This window comes from Embiotoca jacksoni, unplaced genomic scaffold (assembly GCF_022577435.1).
Source record: "Embiotoca jacksoni isolate LCO1_2020_lvr unplaced genomic scaffold, fEmbJac1.0.p SCAF_42, whole genome shotgun sequence".
Lineage (NCBI taxonomy): Eukaryota > Metazoa > Chordata > Actinopteri > Embiotocidae > Embiotoca > Embiotoca jacksoni.
This window is the reverse complement of record NW_027185395.1, coordinates 2,947,566-2,968,193: the sequence shown is the minus strand read 5'-3', so window position 1 is coordinate 2,968,193 and position 20,628 is coordinate 2,947,566. Positions and strand designations below refer to the sequence as shown.

The following is a 20,628-nucleotide window of genomic DNA, read 5'->3' as shown; positions in this document are numbered from 1 at the left end:
CTCCATCAAATCGTCTCCATGAATCGTCTCCATCGAACCGCCTCCATCGAACCGCCTCCATCGAACCGCCTCCATCGAACCGTCTCCATAAAACATCTCCATCGAACCGCCTCCATCGAACCGCCTCCATCGAACCGCCTCCATCGAACCGTCTCCATCGAACCGTCTCCATCGAACCGTCTCCATAAAACGTCTCCATCGAACCGCCTCCATCGAACCGCCTCCATCGAACCGTCTCCATCGAACCGCCTCCATCGAACTGTCTTCATCGAACCGTCTCCATCAAACCGTCTCCATCAAACCGTCTCCATCAAACCGTCTCCATAAAACATCTCCATCGAACCGCCTCCATCGAACCGCCTCCATCGAACCGTCTTCATCGAACCGTCTCCATCAAACCGTCTCCATCAAACCGTCTCCATAAAACGTCTCCATCGAACCGTCTCCATCGAACCGTCTCCATCGAACCATCTCCATAAAACGCCTCCATTGAACCGCCTCCATTGAACTGCCTCCATCGAACCGTCTTCATCGAACCGTCTCCATCAAACCGTCTTCATCGAACCGTCTCCATCAAACCGTCTTCATCGAACCGCCTCCATCGAACCGCCTCCATCGAACCGTCTTCATCGAACCGTCTCCATCAAACCGTCTCCATCAAACCGTCTCCATAAAACGTCTCCATCGAACCGCCTCCATCGAACCGCCTCCATCGAACCGTCTCCATCAAACCGTCTCCATCAAACCGTCTCCATAAAACGTCTCCATCGAACCGCCTCCATTGAACCGCCTCCATTGAACTGCCTCCATCGAACCGTCTTCATCGAACCGTCTCCATCAAACCGTCTCCATCAAATCGTCTCCATCAAATCGTCTCCATGAATCGTCTCCATCGAACCGCCTCCATCGAACCGCCTCCATCGAACCGCCTCCATCGAACCGTCTCCATAAAACATCTCCATCGAACCGCCTCCATCGAACCGCCTCCATCGAACCGCCTCCATCGAACCGTCTCCATCGAACCGTCTCCATCGAACCGTCTCCATAAAACGTCTCCATCGAACCGCCTCCATCGAACCGCCTCCATCGAACCGTCTCCATCGAACCGCCTCCATCGAACTGTCTTCATCGAACCGTCTCCATCAAACCGTCTCCATCAAACCGTCTCCATCAAACCGTCTCCATAAAACATCTCCATCGAACCGCCTCCATCGAACCGCCTCCATCGAACCGTCTTCATCGAACCGTCTCCATCAAACCGTCTCCATCAAACCGTCTCCATAAAACGTCTCCATCGAACCGTCTCCATCGAACCGTCTCCATCGAACCATCTCCATAAAACGCCTCCATTGAACCGCCTCCATTGAACTGCCTCCATCGAACCGTCTTCATCGAACCGTCTCCATCAAACCGTCTCCATCAAATCGTCTCCATCAAATCGTCTCCATGAATCGTCTCCATCGAACCGCCTCCATCGAACCGTCTCCATCGAACCGTCTCCATCGAACCGTCTCCATCGAACCGCCTCCATCGAACCGTCTCCATCGAACCGCCTCCATTGAACCGTCTCCATCGAACCATCTCCATAAAACGCCTCCATCAAACCGTCTCCATAAAATGCCTCCATCGAACCGTCTTCATCGAACCGTCTCCATGAACCGTCTCCATCGAACCGCCTCCATCGAACCGCCTCCATCGAACCGTCTCCATAAAACGCCTCCATCAATCGTCTCCATCGAACCATCCTGTTTCCACCACAGGAGTCCTACAAATTCTGGTTCAGGTTCAATTGATTCTTTAGACGCTGTCCTGTCCTCTGTCCCTCCTCGTCCCTGCTGCTGCCTGGAGGATGGAGGAGACAGACAACCACCACTTGTCTCCTTCAGGGTCGCTGTGATCACATGTTATATCTGTGACATGTTATATCTTTGATCACGTTATATGTTACATGTTATATCTTTGATCACATGTTATATCTGTGACATGTTTTCATAAGTGTGTAACTCTCAGATCTATGACTGCTGGAATTGTTGATGTTTTTCATCTCTTATAGAGAATAGAGTCAATGAATGTTCTCACAACTGTAGAGAGACACGTGTGTGTGTGTGTGTGTGTGTGTGTGTGTGTGTGTGTTGCAGGCCTGTTAGTGCAGTTTCGCCTCCTCCTCTCTCCCTCTTCCCCCCTCCCCTCATAGGAACCGTATCACGTCACGCCTACTGTTTAGGTATTGTGATGTCCTCTCGCGACATTTCCTTCCCGATGAAACGTGATCGCTGAGATCTCGCGAGATCCCCTGCAGCGGGCGCCCCCCCCCCCTCTCTCTCCACCTCCCGCCCCCCTCCAGTGATGCCGTCTGCAGTGTGTATAACAGCAGCAGGAGCAGCTCCGGGAGTCTAGGAGGAGCTGCGGCAAGGTCGACACCAGCATCCCGCCCCGAACACCAACAGTGGACCGAACCCAGTCCTGAGGCTCCGACCCAGGTAACAGAACCGAGGGAAGTCTGGATTTACTGCCGCGGAGGAGGAGAAAGTTCCCCGCCTGTCGCCGCACGTTCCGCCGAAGCTAAGCTATCCTCCGGAGCAGCGTGTTGGTCCCGGTTCTTCACTCCGCCAGGAGTTTGTCAAGGGCGCGACTCCCCGGCACCTCCGGTTCCTTCTGTTTCTACCGTTAAGACTCCACGTTCCTCGGTGCTCTTTCTGCCATGTCAGCACCGTCCTCCGCGCCCTCCGCACCGGCGGACGGCGCCGCGGCGGAGAGTGATTTTCTCGCTCCAGATGCGGGGCAGAGGCCGCCCGGTCCGACACCGAGCCAGAGCCGCTTCCAGGTGGATCTGGTAGCTGAGGCTGCGGGCCACACCGAGGACAAGTCCCCGTGCTCCGACGCCTCCGGCACCGTGCCAGAGGGTCCCGGTACCGACTCGGGGATCGGCGGAGAGGAAGCCAAAGGCCGGTTTCGGGTGGTGAACTTTGCGGATCCGAGCGCAGCGGGCAGCCCGGCCTCCCCGGAGGCGGCACCGGCGGACGGGCTGCAGAACGGGGACACGGTGATGAGCGAGACCAGCCTGCAGTCGTCCACAGGAGGCCAGCACCACTATCACTACGACACCCACACCAACACCTACTACCTGCGGACCTTCGGACACAACACCATCGACGCGGTGCCAAACATCGACTTCTATCGGCAGACGGCGGCGCCGCTCGGGGAGAAGCTCATCAGACCCACCCTGTCAGAGCTGCACGACGAGCTGGACAAGGTAGGACATCATCACCCCCTCCCCTCCCCTCCCCTCCCGATATACAGCACTACACACTACATCACAGTACTACACACTACATCACAGTACTACACACTAACATCACATCACTACATCCTGGTGACTCCATCCTCAGCTGCTGTTCAGGTAACACAGACCTCCTCGTGTCACATCTGGTCATGTATGTGCAGAGACACACACGTTCTGGTTGGATGTGAGTCCTGTTTGTGTTTCATTAACTTATTAAACCGAAGAGGCAGACGGTGTTTGTAGTTTCTCCGTTACGTCTTTTACATTAAGAACCACAACCTAATAAAGTTAACAGAGATGACTGAAGTGACCGTGTCTGTCCTCTGGTCGTCCACCATGTCCACATGTCTGCCATCTTTAATGTCATGGTAGAGATTACCGCATGTGTTGTGATGGTTCTGATGAAAGCTGGTTCTGGTGAAGGTACCACAGTCTCCCTGGTCTCTGATGTTAAAGACTCACTTCCTGTCCAGTCGTGTGTGTTTACTTCCTGTCCAGTCGTGTGTGTTCACTTCCTGTCTAATTGTATGTTCACTTCCTGTCTAATTGTCCAGTCATGTGTGTTCACTTCCTTTTCTGTCCAGTGGTGTGCATGTTCACTTACTTTCCTGTCAAGGCGTGTGCGTGTGTGTTCACTTCCTTTCCTGTCCAGTCGTGTGTTCTCTTCAGTCAGACTGGATGCACCAATCAGGGGATAGTTTACGTTATAGCCTGTTTATTTAACTTTTTAGTAGAACAAAGTAAAAACGAGGACATCATGTACCCTCAGTAAATAGCGTAGCCACCATTAGCATCAACAGCTGTTTCTTCCTTTCCTCTGTGGCGGAGGATGTTAACCGTGTTTCACCAACACATTCAGTTATAATATAAACCAAATGCATTTTGTTCCAGCAGGTTTTCTACTAGAAGCTGTTGATCAGACGGTTTAATGGCCGGATGTTTATTCATTTATTTATTTGTTTGTTTATTTATTTCTTCCTATTGTTGTGTATGTTGGCCTCAAACCTTTGTTTTACAGAACATGATACAGAACAACATGCTCGGGGTGAATTAGAAATGTTCTGTTTGGGTTTTTAACTATGAGCTCCCAGTTAAAGTTTAGTGTTTAGTTGGTTGATGTCTGTATATAAATCATCTGATATATGAACTGCATTTTTTGCACCATAAAATCAGGTTCAGACTCTTGATATTGAACCATCGGCTCCTCTTGAGGCCCGGCGCTGTAGGTCACCCAGTCTGTGTCTTTGTCCAGTCAGTACATGAGAGAGACCCCCCCCACACACACACATACATATACGCACACATGCATATACACACATGCACACACACACACGCGCACACACACACACACAAGCTGATGATCAAGTTCAGAGTAGCTTGTGTTGAAAAGTGAGTGTTGTGTTGTCTCAAGGTTGTGTAGCTTGAAGAGGGCTCCTATTGTGTCCTAGAGTGAGTGTACCGGGTCACATACTGGGTCACATACCGGGTCATAATGTCTAATATCTGCTGCAGTATCCGCCGCGTTTCACCACCACTGAATTACTGCTGCTGCGATGCAGTGACAGACGGCAGAGTTAATGAACTCGCTGACATTCAGCCTGCTGCACTCTGGATGTGTTGGAGCTGTTTGAAGGTCGTTTCGGGCCGTTTGAAGGTCATTGGATGTGGACCGTGTACATTAGTGAGGCGCTCTTCCTCTTAGTGGAAACTCCACCGGACGGATCGACTGCTGCTTATGGATGTTTTCTGCAGCGATCAATGATGCCTTCATGGTCCTGTTGGGAGTTTGTAACGTCTGTAGGGGACAGTGATGGTGAGCTCCACCTGTACATACCTGATGGGGGGAGCGGGTGTCAGGGCACCTGAGCAGCAGGAATAGACAGGACAGTGTCCCTGTCCTCCTCTGGACCTAAATGAGACGGACCCACAGCAGTGTGTGTTGCAGGTCCGTATCGATGAGCCAACAGGAAACGGTGACAGGACACATTTATTGTGTCCGGAGCAGCAGAGCATGAAGGCAGCGCTTAAATATTGATGTCAGCCTGAGTGTTGTTAGAGAGGTGGTGTGAAGAGAGACCGGACCATCATCCAGGTACCCGGACCATCATCCATCATCCAGGTACCCGGACCATCATCCATCATCCAGGTACCTGGACCATCATCCATCATCCAGGTACCTGGACCATCATATAACTCATTAACAATTCCTTTTTATGAGTTTATAAAATCAAAAAGAATCTTTTCATGCAGGTTAGAGGGTCAGAGAGTGTAAATATATGTAAAACAACACACAATGAACCCTCTGTACGCCCCCCCCCCCCCACCCACCCACACACACACACACACACACACACACACACACACACACACATATTCCTCCTGTTTTGACTGTACAAGTTGTACACAGAAACAGGAAGTGCAGGACGCCCTGGGCTGCTGCTGCTGTGGCCTTTAAAAACAGAGGGAGTCCCTTTGTCTCAGCAAACAGTTGTAGCTGATGACCTTACAGCTGTTGTAGCGCGCGCGCACACACACACACACACACACACACACACACACACAGGACCTGGCTTCCTTGCGTCACTCGGAGACTGGTGTCAGAAATAGCCGTGTAGCTCTGCCCCCCCGCCCCCTCCTGAGACCCTGACTTGTACAGTAATTAAAGAGGGTGTACAACACGAGGTACCAGGGGCACTAGCACACATCCACAGTTACTATATTATTATAATATTGTTATATGAGCATTATACAGTTAATAGTTATATAAGCACTGTAACTCCTGACACACCTGGAAATCCTTATTATCTGATATTTGGTGAAAGAATGTTTCTCTTGGTTGTTGCTGCAGTCGGTGGGTTTAATGACGGTTTCTTTCTCGATGTGTGTGCGGTCAGTTCAAACATGTTGGCCCACTGTGTGTCGGTGCTGGCTGGTGTACTGGTTCTAAATACTGGACTGAATCCAGTGTTCAGACAACCGCTATAACTTTACATCAGTATCCTTCCTCATAGAACCGAAGTTACATCCAGGTGACCACCATAGGTTACACAGCTGAGATTAAAATTCTCTGTAGATGGAACAAACATTCTGCATTTCAAAATAAAAGCATGCTGGTGCCACAGAAGAACCAGAGTCCAGTACCAGCCCTGGTTCTGACGATGTACTCCTTCATGTTGAAACATGGACAGATGTTTAAAGCGACCTGATTCAGCGTTGGGCTTTTCAGCGATGAGAACTGTCTACGCGTTCTCTGATAATGCTGCCGTCAGCTGATGTTCGGGCCGGGCTGATTTATTTCTGACCCATGTGACCCTCCGGCTGATTCTGTTTCCTCTCTCTGTGATCTCTGAGCTCTTCTACTGACCATTGGGATCATCAAAGTTATAAATGAGTCGACCTTCCAGACTTTCATGTTTAACTGAAGCAGGAAGTGAACTATAAGGAACTTTGGTGTCTTTTGCCTTCGTTGCCTCTGGGGGTTGAAAACCTGTTTAAAGCTGGTAAACTCTCCAACCTGGTGATGAATGTTTGTGTGTATTTGCTGCCAGTAAGTTCATTCCAGGCTGTTACTAAGAGGAGGAGATCTGATTTGTCCTCTGGAGACATCAGACATAAAGACATATTTAAAATATTTCTTGTTTTATGAAAAACTTGCTCATTTTGAATTTGATGGAAGCAAAACTAAAGTTGAATTCTTTTAATGACACCCTGTAAACGTTTGGGAACTGAGGAGACTGGTTGCTGGAGTTTAGAAAGTCAAGTGTTGTCCCATTCTAGGATTCATTCTAGGGTTTCAGCTGTTCAACAGTTCAGGGTCTCCTTTGTTGTATTTTCTCATTTCACGATGCTCCAAATGCTTTCAATGCCATGTGCACCAATGCATCCCTGTACCATCACAGATGCTGGATTTTGAACTGAGAGCTGATTCAAGCTGGATGGTCCCTCTCCTCTTTAACCTGGAGGATGCAGCGTCCATGATTTCCAAACAGAATCTCAGATTGTGATCCATCAGACCTCAGGACAGTTTTCCACTTCACCTCAGTCCATCTTCAATGATCTCGGTCCAGAGAAGGCGGCGGTGTTTCTGATCATCTAGTTTCTTCTTTGGAGAGTTTTAATGTTCATTTGTGGATGCAGCGATGAACTGTGTTCACTGACGATGGTTTTCAGAAGTGTTCCTGAGCCCATGCAGTGATTTCCACTACAGAATTGTCCGTTTTTAATGCAAAAAAAGTTCAGTTTCAACATCTGATATGTTGTTTTTGGTCTATTTTAAATTAAAAGAGTTTGAGATTTACAAATCATCACATTCAGTTTTTATTTACATTTTATACAGCGTCACTACTGTTTAGGAAACGGGTTGTAGTTAAAACCATGTCTGTTTCTTACTGATCAATACAGCTTGACTGATAGTGGATTTTTGTTTGAGTAATGTAATAAAGGGACTAATGTGAGCAGCTGCTCTGACACATTAAAATCTGTAAATGTAGTTGTAAATGGTGTCAGAGCTTCAGATGGAGAACAGATCATCCTGTTACATGAACTCCAATTTGCAAACACTGTGCTGTATTGACTCAATCAGACATGCCAGCTTTGAACAATATTGGTTGGCTGATGGCCTGAGGCCAGCAGAAAGGCATTCTGGGATGCACCTCACTGTACCAGTTGGACCATCGCTGAGAAATGAATGAAAGCTAATGTGAAGAACATATTTAGTCTGTGTTTGTAACTCGATCCACACCCAGTCAGACTCACAGCGCCGACACGGGTCTGGAGGGTCAGAGTGGGTCTGGAACCAGGAGGTCCAGATCAACCCGGTGGATCAGGGATGTCTGAGAGAGAAACGGTCTGTGGTAGAGAGGAGCTGCTGGATAAAGTCCGTCTAATGATCTTTAATGGTTGAATGTTTGATGGGTATGTACAGTTTGGTTGTTTTTAATAATTCAGTAATAAACACGTCCCTTCTGCTGATCCATTCTGTTGTTTCGCTGCACCAGCTGGAACGTTGTGGTCAAACATCACTCAACGTTTATTACTACTTAATTTTATGACTGACAAGCTGCAGAGGCTTCTTCAAATTAATGGAAAAATAATTTGGGTTACACAAATATCCCTTCTTGGAGAAACACCACAAACGACCTTCATGGTCCACTTCCTGTCGCCTACAGCTCTGCACGCATATTGACTGTCCGCTCACACTCTGCCGACCTCAGCACTTCTCACAGCACATGTCCCACTCAGGGCCTCAGTCACAGTATGAGGCCTGAATGGAGACTTCAGTTTCTCACATGATGCACACACACACACACACACACACACACACACACACACACACACACACACACACACACACATCCCTGCAGAGGGCTCCAACAGACGTGGTGTGGCTGCTGTCAGTGGGTCCGACCGTGTTAAACCCTGAGACTGCCTCTGATCAGTGGACATTAAGTGTGTCTGTGTGTGACTGTGTACAAGAGGTAACAGCTGGTTAAACACATCTGAATGTTGGACAAGAAACAGATTTCAGTAAAAACGATATTCCTGTTTTACTGGATATTTAAAATGTGAAACCATGCGAGCCCTGAACATAACAACGACTGTACAACCTGTAGCTCCGCTCCCAGAGATCTGATTGGTCAACTGAACATTCGGAACAAATCATCATGACATCACACCCTGCTCATCACTAGAAATATCACTCCACCTCCTAAATGGGAATATAGAATTAGAATGGAGTTTCATATAATATGTAATATAATGTAGTTTCTACTTGTTATAGTTCTATTAAATGACCCATTTGGTGAAGTCGGGTCTCTTTTGGTCCTTTTTTGGTCACTCCGAGCACCCGTACCGTAACACCACGGATGGTCACGCACTTACAATCCTAGCGCCGGCTAGCTGGACCGGTTTGGTTTGAAAACACGAGTCCATGGATATCTTTGTTCATCAGATATCTTTGTTACATAATAATGGTATTAATAATGATGATGATAATGATAATATTAATAATAATAATAACTCAACTTGACCCGAGGACACTCAGGTTTGATGGACAGGGCAGAGATGTTTGGAGGGCAGTCTCGTGAACCCCCCTCCCTCCTCCGTTTCAGAAGGATGCAGATGAAATCCACTTCCTGTCAGACTGTGGTCAGCTTCATGGAAGAATGTTTACAAGCTGTCGTGTGTGTGTGTGTGTGTGTGTGTGTGTGTGTGTGTGTGTGTATGTGTGTGTGTGTGTGTGTGTGTGTGTGTACAATCTGCTTCATTTGCATCTAATTGTACTGAAGTGGTTCCTGGTGGTGATCTGACGTCTAAACACAGAAAAATGTGGTGGAAAGTTAACGGAGCTGGAACCTCCAAGAGTTGGACATCAGAGAGTCTCCATGATTCAGATGTAAAGAGTTGGACATCAGAGAGTCTCCATGATTCTCCAGCAGTCAGGTTGTGACTCTCTGTTAGCATCATGTGACCTGCAGACTGATGAGAGAAAATGAAATATCAAAATATTTCTGGTATAATAGCTTCACATCAATATTTCAACAATATTGTAGGGATCACTTTAATATATTTACACCAGATGTTTGATAATGTGGATTTAACCTGATGACTCAGGGTGGAAGAGTTCATGAAACTCATTGAACTTGAGGTCCAATGAGTTTCATTGAAAAGAGCATAATTAATGCTGCATGTTATAACTATATCTTAAAGTGATGCATGTTCCCATATCTCAGTATCCATGTTAAATATGATGCAGAGGGAGTTCTGCTGTTATTGTTCCACAGCCTGCATTAATACATGAACATATATCAACCATCAGTGATGTCATCGTTGGTTTATGAACGTTATGAACCCTCCAGTTCAGATTCTGTCCGTCACCATCTTTACTAGTTCGGAGCGTTTTGGAGCAGGAAGTGACCATATTTGGATGAGCTGGGGGAGGAGCCAGCGGTGGATCTGACCGATCTGATTGGAAACCTGACAATACTACGTCCCGCCCACCGCTAGCTGTAACCTGACTGCACCATAGGCCTGTCAATCAAACAGACACGCCCTCAAAAACAGGTCTTTTTGAATCTTCTTTTCTAATGAATGAGGGATTATTTTCAGATGGACCTCCAGAAAACTAATAAGAAGGAGTGACTTTAGCTAACAACACCGAGATAACTGATGGACACATTTTATTCACTTTGGATTTGATGAGAGAAGTTGAATGGGAGTCTATGGAGCCGGAGGCTTTTTGGAGCCGACCTCTAGTGGCACTCGGTGGTATTGCAGCTGAAGACACTTCTGCATCGGAACCATTTTTCAGACCTGGAAGCTACGAACACTTTTATATCCAGTCTGTGGTTTTATATAATTTTATATCCAGTAGTCTGTGGGTTAAACACCTGAATGTTAGAAGTTTGATTGAATTCATGTGAAGTCGAAGAACCAGCCTGAGTGGATTCAACATCAATGTATTTAACGTTTTCATGAGTCTTTTGACTGTTTGTTCACCACAGTTTGTGAAGTTATTCTTTTTATAATTAAACTATAGTTTATCATTATTTGTGGTCACAGTGATGACAGCCTGTAAACCTGCCCCCTCCTACCCCTCCCTCTGACTGATGGGAGGAGTCCGGTCCTGTCTTGTGACTGGCCCCTTCCTGCCGCCGCCCTCCCGCCCCTCTACCTCACTGAGAACAAAGCTCCTCTCTGTGTGCCGGCAGCTCACTCTACACCTCTTTCACACTCGGCTCGGATAGTAACCCAACACACCTGCAAACAGAACCGGTCCGGTCCGGTTACATTAGCAGGGAGTCCCTCTGTGGGAGAGTTTGTGACAGAACAATGCAGAGAGGGCTGGGAGGTTTTTACACACAATGGCGGGACATCTGAGACGCCATCAGCAGAACACCCCACAGTGTAATCTAACATGGACTGAACAGAACACTCACATTAATGAATGCTTTAAACACTCAGAGGACCACATGACGGTCCAGACCTCCCGCAGACCAGCAGTTTAATTCAGAAATCCTCCACAAACAGCTCCGTTCTCTGCTCAGTACAACTAACTTGGTACAACTAACTCTGTTGTCTGGGTACAACTTTGTAAATGCCAGTGAAACCAGCTGCCTGCAGTGATGTCATATTTTCCAGGCTGTGGAGCCAGTTGAGACGAAGCTGCCAGGTCCAGCTGCTCCGACACAAACAGGAGGCTGCTTTTCATTCTCGGAGACACTTCAGAACTGCTGCTGTTAGTCAGCTTAAAGGTTTCTAACTGGACATGTCCAGGGCATCCATGGCGCAGAGCTCAGCTTTATGTAGAAAATGTTCAGGAACTCCTCCTGTCGTCTGCACTGCTGTCTGCAGTCTGACCGCCAGTGTGTGATGTAGTTCTTCCTTTTCTCGGTGTTTCAGGCGTCCTGCTGCGTCTCCGACCTCCTGCTTCCCATGAACACTCTGATTCTACTGCTGCACTGATTCGGATCATTGATGCTGCAGCAGCAAGTCAGACATCCAACAACAACCAAAAATCCACTGTTTCTACATGAAACATGTTCAAACCCACCTGGTTCAGATGTTCATGTCACTCATCTGCTGCTTTTCTCAACTGTAATCCGACTAAAAGTTAAAAAGTGGAAGCTGACTGCAATGAAAACTTAATGAGAGCTGATATTTCCATGAAAACTAGTGAAACCATGAGAAGCAGCTGACTGTCAGAAGTGTCAATCATCCCATTGAAGCACCCTCCAGTGTCATACTGAGATTATACAACAAGCTACCAACTAAATAAACGGTCAAAACAGTCACATCAGTAGACTCTTATGTAACGTATGCAATGTTTACTACTCCAGGAAGTAGTCCAACCCCTTAGCAACCACTTAGCAACACAGAGGATTTCTAGTCTCCAACTGAATAAATACAGAACATAGGAATACTAAACTGATCAGCCATCTCAGTCTGGTTGGAACAAAGATATCTGATGAACAAAAGATATCCATGGACTCATGTTTTTAACATTTTAGCACCATGTCGTGTGTTCAAACCAAACCGGTCCAGCTAGCCGCCGCTAGGATTGTAAGTGCGTGACTATCCGTGGTGTTACGGTACGGGTGCTCGGAGCGACCAAAAAGGACCAAAAGAGGCCCGACTTCACCAAATGGGTCATTTAATAGAACTATAACAAGTAGAAACTACATTTTATTACATATTATATGAAACTCTATTCTAATTCTATGTTCCCATTGAGGAGGTGGTGATATTTCTAGTGAGGAGCAGGGTGTGATGTCATGATGATTTGTTCCAGATGTTCAGTTGACCAATCAGATCTCTGGGGGAGGAACTACTGGTCATTTAACACAGATTTTAACTTCACAGATAAATGATCTACACACACACGCGCACGCGCACACACACACACAGACACAGTGCACAGCTGGCATCAGGAACAGTTCTCAGCTCAGTGTGTTGCCCCCCCCACTTGGACATGAGGACACTTGGACATGATGACATGAGGAGGTGGGGATGGAACCAGCAACCCGATGATCAGTATTAAACCTGCTAAACTTTTTCACTTCCTGTTGTTGTCCTCGGCTGTCCCTGGCTGATTGTCCCTGGTTTTCTCTGGTTGTCCCCGGTTGTTCCTTCATTCACTGTTTCATAATGACATCATCATGACATCACTAAGACGGTCTGTCCCAGTGAACAGCTGTTTGACAGATTAAATATCTCAAAATAATAATTAAACTGTAAGATTAAACAGTCACAGCTGTTTTCAGCAATTATATATACATAACTTTCATGGAAACACATTTTCAGCCAATCAGCAACCATCATTGACGTCCCCGTTGGATTGTGAACCGAGAACCACCGAGATAAGTGCTGGAGACATTTTGGAGCCAACCTCTAGTGGCACTCGGGGGTATTGCAGCTTAAGATACTTCTGCATCGGAACCATTTTTCAGACCTGGAAGCTACGAACACTTTTATATCCAGTCTGTGGTTTTATATAGTTTTATATCCAGTCCGTGGTTTTATATAGCTTTATATCCAGTCTGTGGTTTTATATAGTTTTATATCCATTCTGTGGTTTTATATAGTTTTATATCCAGTCTGTGGTTTTACATAGTTTTATATCCAGTCTGTGGTTTTACATAGTTATATATCCAGTCTGTGGTTTTACATAGTTTTATATCCAGTCTGTGGTTTTACATAGTTTTATATCCAGTCTGTGGTTTTATATCCAGTCTGTGGTTTTATATAGTTTTATATCCAGTCTGTGGTTTTATATAATTTTATATCCAGTCTGTGGTTTTATATAGTTTTATATCCAGTATGTGGTTTTATATAGTTTTATATCCAGTCTGTGGTTTTATATAGTTTTATATCTAGTCTGTGGTTTTATATAGTTTTATATCCACTCTGTAGGTGTATATAGTTTTATATCCAGTCTGTGGTTTTATATAGTTTTATATCCACTCTGTGGTTTTATATACAGTGGTGTGATTTCCTGATTTCTTATTTTTTTTGCATGTTTGTCACACTTAAATGTTTCAGATCATCAAACAAATTTAAATATTAGTCAAAGATAACACAAGTAAACACAAAATGCAGTTTTTAAATGAAGGTTTTTATTGTTAAGGGAGAAAAAAAAAATCCAAACCCACATGGCCCTGTGTGAAAAAGTGTTTGCCCCCTCCTGTTAAAACATAACTTAACTGTGGTTTATCACACCTGAGTTCAATTTCTCTAGTCACACCCAGGCCTGATTACTGCCACACCTGTTCTCAATCAAGAAATCACTTAAATAGGACCTGCCTAACAAAGTGGAGTAGACCAAAAGATCCTCAAAAGATAGACATCATGCCGAGAGCCAAAGAAATTCAGGAACAAATGAGAAAGAAAGTAATTGAGATCTATCAGTCTGGAAAATGTTATAAAGCCATTTCTAAAGCTTTGGGACTCCAGCGAACCACAGTGAGAGCCATTATCCACAAATGGAGAAAACATGGAACAGTAGTGAACCTTCCCAGGAGTGGCCGGCCGACCAAAATTACCCGAAGAGAGCAGCGACGACTCATCCGAGAGGTCACAAAAGACCCCACAACAACATCCAAAGAACTGCAGGCCTCACTTGCCTCAGTTAAGGTCAGTGTTCATTACTCCACCATAAGAAAGAGACTGGGCAAAAATGGCCTGCATGGCAGAGTTCCAAGACCAAAACCACCGCTGAGCAAAAAGAACATTAAGGCTCGTCTCATTTTTGCCAGAAAACATCTTGATGATCCCCAAGACTTTTGGGAAAATACTCTGTGGACTGACGAGACAAAAGTTGAACTTTTTGGAAGGTGTGTGTCCCATTACATCTGGCGTAAAAGTAACACCGCATTTCAGAAAAAGAACAGTAAAATATGGTGGTGGTAGTGTGATGGTCTGGGGCTGTTTTGCTGCTTCAGGACCTGGAAGACTTGCTGTGATAAATGGAACCATGAATTCTACTGTCTACCAAAAACTCCTGAAGGAGAATGTCCGGCCATCTGTTCGTGACCTCAAGCTGAAGCCAACTTGGGTTCTGCAGCAGGACAATGATCCAAAACACACCAGCAAGTCCACCTCTGAATGGATGAAGAAAAACAAAATGAAGACTTTGGAGTGGCCGAGTCAAAGTCCTGACCTGAATCCTATGAGATGCTGTGGCATGACCTTAAAAAGGAGGTTGGTGCTGGAAAACCCTCCAATGTGGCTGAATTACAACAACTCTGTAAAGATGAGTGGGCCAAAATTCCTCCACAGCTGTAAAAGACTCATTGCAAGTTATTGCAAACGCTTGATTGCAGTTGTTGCTGCTAAGGGTGGCCCAACCAGTTATTAGGTTTAGGGGCAAACACTTTTTCACACAGGGCCATTTGGGTTTGGATTTTTTTTTCTCCCTTAACAATAAAAACCTTCATTTAAAAACTGCATTTTGTGTTTACTTGTGTTATCTTTGACTAATATTTAAATTTGTTTGATGATCTGAAACATTTAAGTGTGACAAACGTGCAAAAAAAATAAGAAATCAGGAAGGGGGCAAACACTTTTTCACACCAGTGTAGTTTTATATCCAGTATGTGGTTTTATATAGTTTTATATCCACTCTGTGGTTTTATATAATTTTATATCCAGTATGTGGTTTTATATAGTTTTATATTCACTCTGTGGTTTTATATAGTTTTATATCCAGTCTGAGGTTTGGACCCTTCTTGTTCTGGTTGGTGGGAATCTGTTCTGTGAGCTTCTATTTATCTTGTTCTTCTTCTGTTTCACCATCTGCAGGAGAATAAAGCTGTATGTTGTTATTCTCCCTGAGACATCCTCAGTATTATATTATGATATTATATGATTACATAACAAGATATCAGATCCACGTGTTTTACTACTGACAGTGAACATCACATGTTCATTCAGTGTTTGTCTGTTTCATCATTCAGTTCCTGATTCAAACTTTAGACCTTATTATTGAAGCAGTTATTGGTGTACCCCCCAAAACCCCCTCCCACACACACACACACACACACACACAGCGGTCCACTTCTGATGGCAGGTGTAAACTGTTATAGAGCTCCTGAAGCTTTGCTTCCAGGCTCCGTATTTTGTGACAGTCCTCGTGGTCAGCGTGGGAAGGGCATGCTGGAAAATCTTTAGAATAAGCACAAAGGATTGGTGTGTTCAGCGCAAGGTTAACCGGAGCTCTGTAACTGCAGGAAGGACCTACAGAGACCCAGCAGGGAGGCTGTGATGTCACAGTGCTCTCTGCACAGGAGGAGGTTTCCTGTGTTTCAACTGTGTCGTAACAAAAGGACACACATCCTGTGTGTGTGTGTGTGTGTGTGTGTGTGTGTGTGTGTGTGTGTGTGTGTGTGTGTGTGTGTGTGTGAAGGGAGTCTGACGTCAATGAGATCTGTCAGACACAGTTTATTACATTTATTATAATCTCTTAATTTCCTTTCAGGTCAGTTTAGTTTTCAAAGAACATTTGTACACGTCACACATGGAACAAAGTACTACACAACTAAAACACAAAGTCGGACACAACCCTGTTTCCAAAAAAGCTGTTTAAAATGTTGATTAAAAACGGAATGCAGTGATTTTCAAATCACAAACTCGTGTTTAATTGCAAATAGACCAAAGACAACATATCAAATGTTGAAACTGAGAAATGTTATTGTTTTATGAAAAATATCTGCTCATTTTGAATTTGATGGCAGCAACACGTCTCTAAACAATTGTAACAGGATCAACAAAAGACTGGAAATGTTGTGCAAAGATAAAAATTAAAAAAAACCTGGTGGAACATCTGACAACTAATCCGGTTACCATGGCAACAGATCAGTAACATGATTTGATATAAAAAGATAATTTCAGAGAGGCACAGTCTCTCAGCAGAGAAGATTGAGGTTAAAGAGAAGAGGGACCATCCAGCTTGTTATCAGTCCTCAGTTAAAAAGCCAGCATCTGTGATGGTACAGGGATGCATTAGTGCATATGGCGTGGGTAGATTGAACATCTGGAAGGAACCATTAATGCTGAATGATATATTCAGGTTTTGGAGCAACATATGCTGCCATCCAGACAACGTCTCTTTCAGGGAAGGTCTTGTTTATTTCAGCAGAACAACATCCAACCACATTCTGTACGTATTCCAACAGCATGGCTCCGTAGTAGAAGAGTCCGCTGATAAATTGACCTCCTGCAGTCCAGACCTGTCAATCATTGAAAACATCTGGAGCATCATGACATGAAAAATACAACAAAGGAGACGCTGAACTGTTTAGCAGCTGAAATCCTCTATCAGGCAAGAATGGGACCACATTTCACTTTCAAAACTCCAGAAACTGCTCTCCTCAGTTCCCAGACGTTTACAGAGTGTTGTTAAAAGAAGAGATGATGCAGCTCAGTGGTGAACATGAACCTGGACCAACTTTATAGAGACGTGTTGCTGCCATCAAATTCAAAATGATAAAATATTGTTATAAAACAATAACGTGTCTTAGTTTCAACATTTAATATGTTAGAATCAGGATTTTTGAACCAGGATGTTAGAACCGGTCCCTCTGACTTATGAAGGTCTGCAGTGATTAAAGCACCAGTGACCTTCTGATGGTCTCTGAAAGAAAAGAAGGTCTTAAAATGAACCATCTTCTTTCAGACCACAGACCGGATCTGCTGCTGCAATTTAATAGGCACACTAATAAAGAGCTGTCTGGTTCTTTTACATGAGGTTTACACCAGGACGTCACAGAACCCAGACAGAACATTATGGAGGTCCAAAATCTGCCGACAGGTTAAAGAAAGTACAGAGCTGTTAACGATCCAGTGTCAGTAATAAGTTCTGTGTCTCAGTATCACAAGTAATCTTATGTCTTTTATGAATGGACCCTGGAGATTCAGCTCAGCTGTCAGGGAGTCTAATGTGTGTTAATTAAAAGGAACAGCTGTGATGTCTTTATATTTGATCTTCAGAGGATTCTTCTGAACACTCCGTGAAGAAGTCTTTACTGTGTTTCAAGTTCAGTTTTAGATCTGGACCTGAAAACTCTGAACCAGCTCGACTTAAAAAAAGCCAACATGAAGGAAAAACATCTCAAAGTTTTACTTTTCTGTGGAAAAACAAAAGCACTTTCTGTACAGTTTACAGTTTGAACCGGTCCGGTTCAGTCAGTAAAGGTCCAGTACAGTATTCAGTCCAGAACACGATTACATCCAGAATACACACAATCTGCTGCTGTATCATCCCAAACTTCCCAGCAGGCCGCCTTCATTTTCTACATTGTGAGCAGTAAAGTCAGATACCGTCTTCACACTGCCGGTTTCATTGACATCTCAATGAGCCAATAGGAGCTTCATATCCTGTCCTCAGCCTACAACAGCCAACCAGAGTCTGTATGGAGGGGAGTGTCAGATCGTTGGCGATGATTGACACTTTGTAGAGCCATTGAGATTCTGAACACGAGTGTATGCATCTTCAGTGGGCGGGGCCTATACCAGAAAGAAAGAGTATCTTGTTGATGTTGAAGAGGTGCATTAATGACTGCTGTGGGGTCTATTCTGATGTAAACATTGATAATTTTAATAATGAACTATGTCAAGGGATCTTTGTAGAATTTACGGAATCACTTCTCTTAGACTCGATTTCATATCCAAGAAAACTGGTGCTGTACCTGAAACATCACCAACAGAATCAATATCAGATCCGATTGGGTCGGGACCTTGTGAATGGGAGTTGAATGTATTTGTGAAATCTGTGGTGATACTGAGCCGTACTACTTCTGGACCATGAGAAACACTGTTGTGTTCAGGAGCTGTTGTGTTCTCCACTCTGCACATGTATGAACTACATATGTTCCACATGTAGCCATGACCTTATTGTTTGTGCTTTGTAGGAACCGTTTGAGGATGGATTTGCCAACGGAGATGAGCTGTCGCCGGCTGAGGAGGCTGCAGCTAAAGAGGCAGCCGAGTCCAAAGGAGTGGTGAAGTTTGGCTGGATAAAGGGGGTGCTGGTGAGTTTCCTGTCTTAATCCTCTCTTGCTGTTTATATAGAGATTTATTCTTTTTATAGACGGTCTCCCTCAGGGACTGCTGTGTGTCACTGAACTTCAGGCAGGATGTAAAGTGTCAGAATCAGCTCAGCTTCACGTCCTAATAAAACGTAACATTTTACTGTCATAACAGTTTTAATGTGTCGCCGCTGCAGCTGTAGCTGTCCTCCTGTTTCAGCTGGACAATAGTACAGTGATAAAGGGATGCAGTGAGACAATGATGCAACGAAACAGGGAATCAGTGATGCAGTGGAACATGCAGTGATGCAGTGATACAGCTGTGTTCAGTCCTCATGTATCCCAGAGGTCAGTCAGACTCAGTGAAGAGGATCACAGCTGACCACTGTGTAGTCTGAACAGTGTGTGAAGTAGATGACACTCTGTTCAGGATTTTGGGCCGTCGATGTGAATTACACTTCACTGTGCTGGTTTGGTTGATTGGTTGGTTGCTCTGGTGGTCGGTCAGTTGTTTAGTTGGTCGGTCGGTCGGTCTGAACCACCAGGAGAGAAATGACTCTCAGCAACTGACTGTCCGGTCTGCAGAGGACGTTTATTTTCCTGGAGGAGTTCCTCTCTAATATAAACTTCACACTGACTTTCATGACAAGTGGTGCAGGATGTTTTCTTCATAATATTCTCATAATTTGATCTTTCGGAGTGGGGTGGGAGGGGGAGGGGGTAGATCAGGGTCAGCTGAAGATCTGTGCATGACTTCTATCTGAACACTTAGCATGCTCTGTGCACCTCACGTTGTCTTGTATTTTTAATATTGTATTTCACCACTGGGACATGAAACGTGACGGTACCGGTCCTCCTCTCTGCAGGTCCGCTGCATGCTGAACATCTGGGGAGTCATGCTCTTCATCCGCATGTCGTGGATCGTTGGCCAGGCCGGCATTGGTGAGTTGACTCTGTACCAACATGTCTTTGACTCTCCTCAGCTCAGTGTGTTCCAGCCTGAAGTGCGTGTGTGTGTGCGTGTGCGTGTGCGTGATCTGCCCACAATGATGTGACAACACTGTTGCTGCACAGGAAGGACGATATGATGGAACACTGGTTCCTTTTATTTCTCGAAATCATGATTTCTACATCACAGAGAGGAACAACCACAACAACATCATCAACAACAACAACAACAACAACAACAACATGTGTACAGCTCCACCATCACACTATTAAAGCTCCTCTGATGGGCCGCTGAGTCCTTACACGTCAACATTAAACCACCTACAGTTTAAAAGGCTTGAAGTGGAAACGGTCTGCATCACATTGGTGTTTTCACAGTTTTCACAAACAAAGTTTCAAAGTGTTTTACACCCGGCAGCAAATTATAACAACTGATACATAATCTAAGAAACGCTGAAGGAAGAGAAGACTTGAAGTGAAGTCAGACAGAGGTCACACTGATCAAAGGTCACAGAAGTATGGAGATAAAACTAGTTTTAACAAATGTCCCATTCAGTCGTACTCAGACACAGAAACCAAAACCTGGAGACGGAAATCAATAAATCTGGACACACAGACCCCAAGAAACATGTCTAGTGTCCAGAGAGCTGAACCAGGAGGAGGAAGGACACCAGCGTCTGGTTGTTCAGGTCCAGTGAGCCGGTACTGCCTGCCTAGATCTGTTCCTGTTAGTGAGGTTAGATGAGAGATGCGGTCAGCAGCCTGTTTCATCCTCAGCCCACATTTTTACTTTGATGTGACACCAACTGCAGATGGCTGATAGATTCAGACACACTATCAGAGTGGAGTGCCCCCCCCCCACACACACACACACTC

General features: G+C 45.1%; 1 protein-coding gene across 2 annotated transcripts in view; it reads left to right on the top strand.

Moving 5' to 3' along the window:
- Nucleotides 1-2,347: 2,347 nt before the first annotated feature.
- Nucleotides 2,348-20,628, top strand: part of slc12a2 (solute carrier family 12 member 2) — a 44,989-nt gene continuing 26,708 nt past the window's right edge. For both annotated transcript variants that reach the window (XM_069169084.1, XM_069169083.1), the window contains exons 1-3: nt 2,348-3,253; nt 18,688-18,807; nt 19,671-19,746. In XM_069169084.1, coding sequence (XP_069025185.1) covers nt 2,702-3,253; nt 18,688-18,807; nt 19,671-19,746 — 748 coding nt within the window. In that variant the 5' untranslated portion in view covers nt 2,348-2,701. The remainder of the gene's footprint in view (nt 3,254-18,687; nt 18,808-19,670; nt 19,747-20,628) is intronic.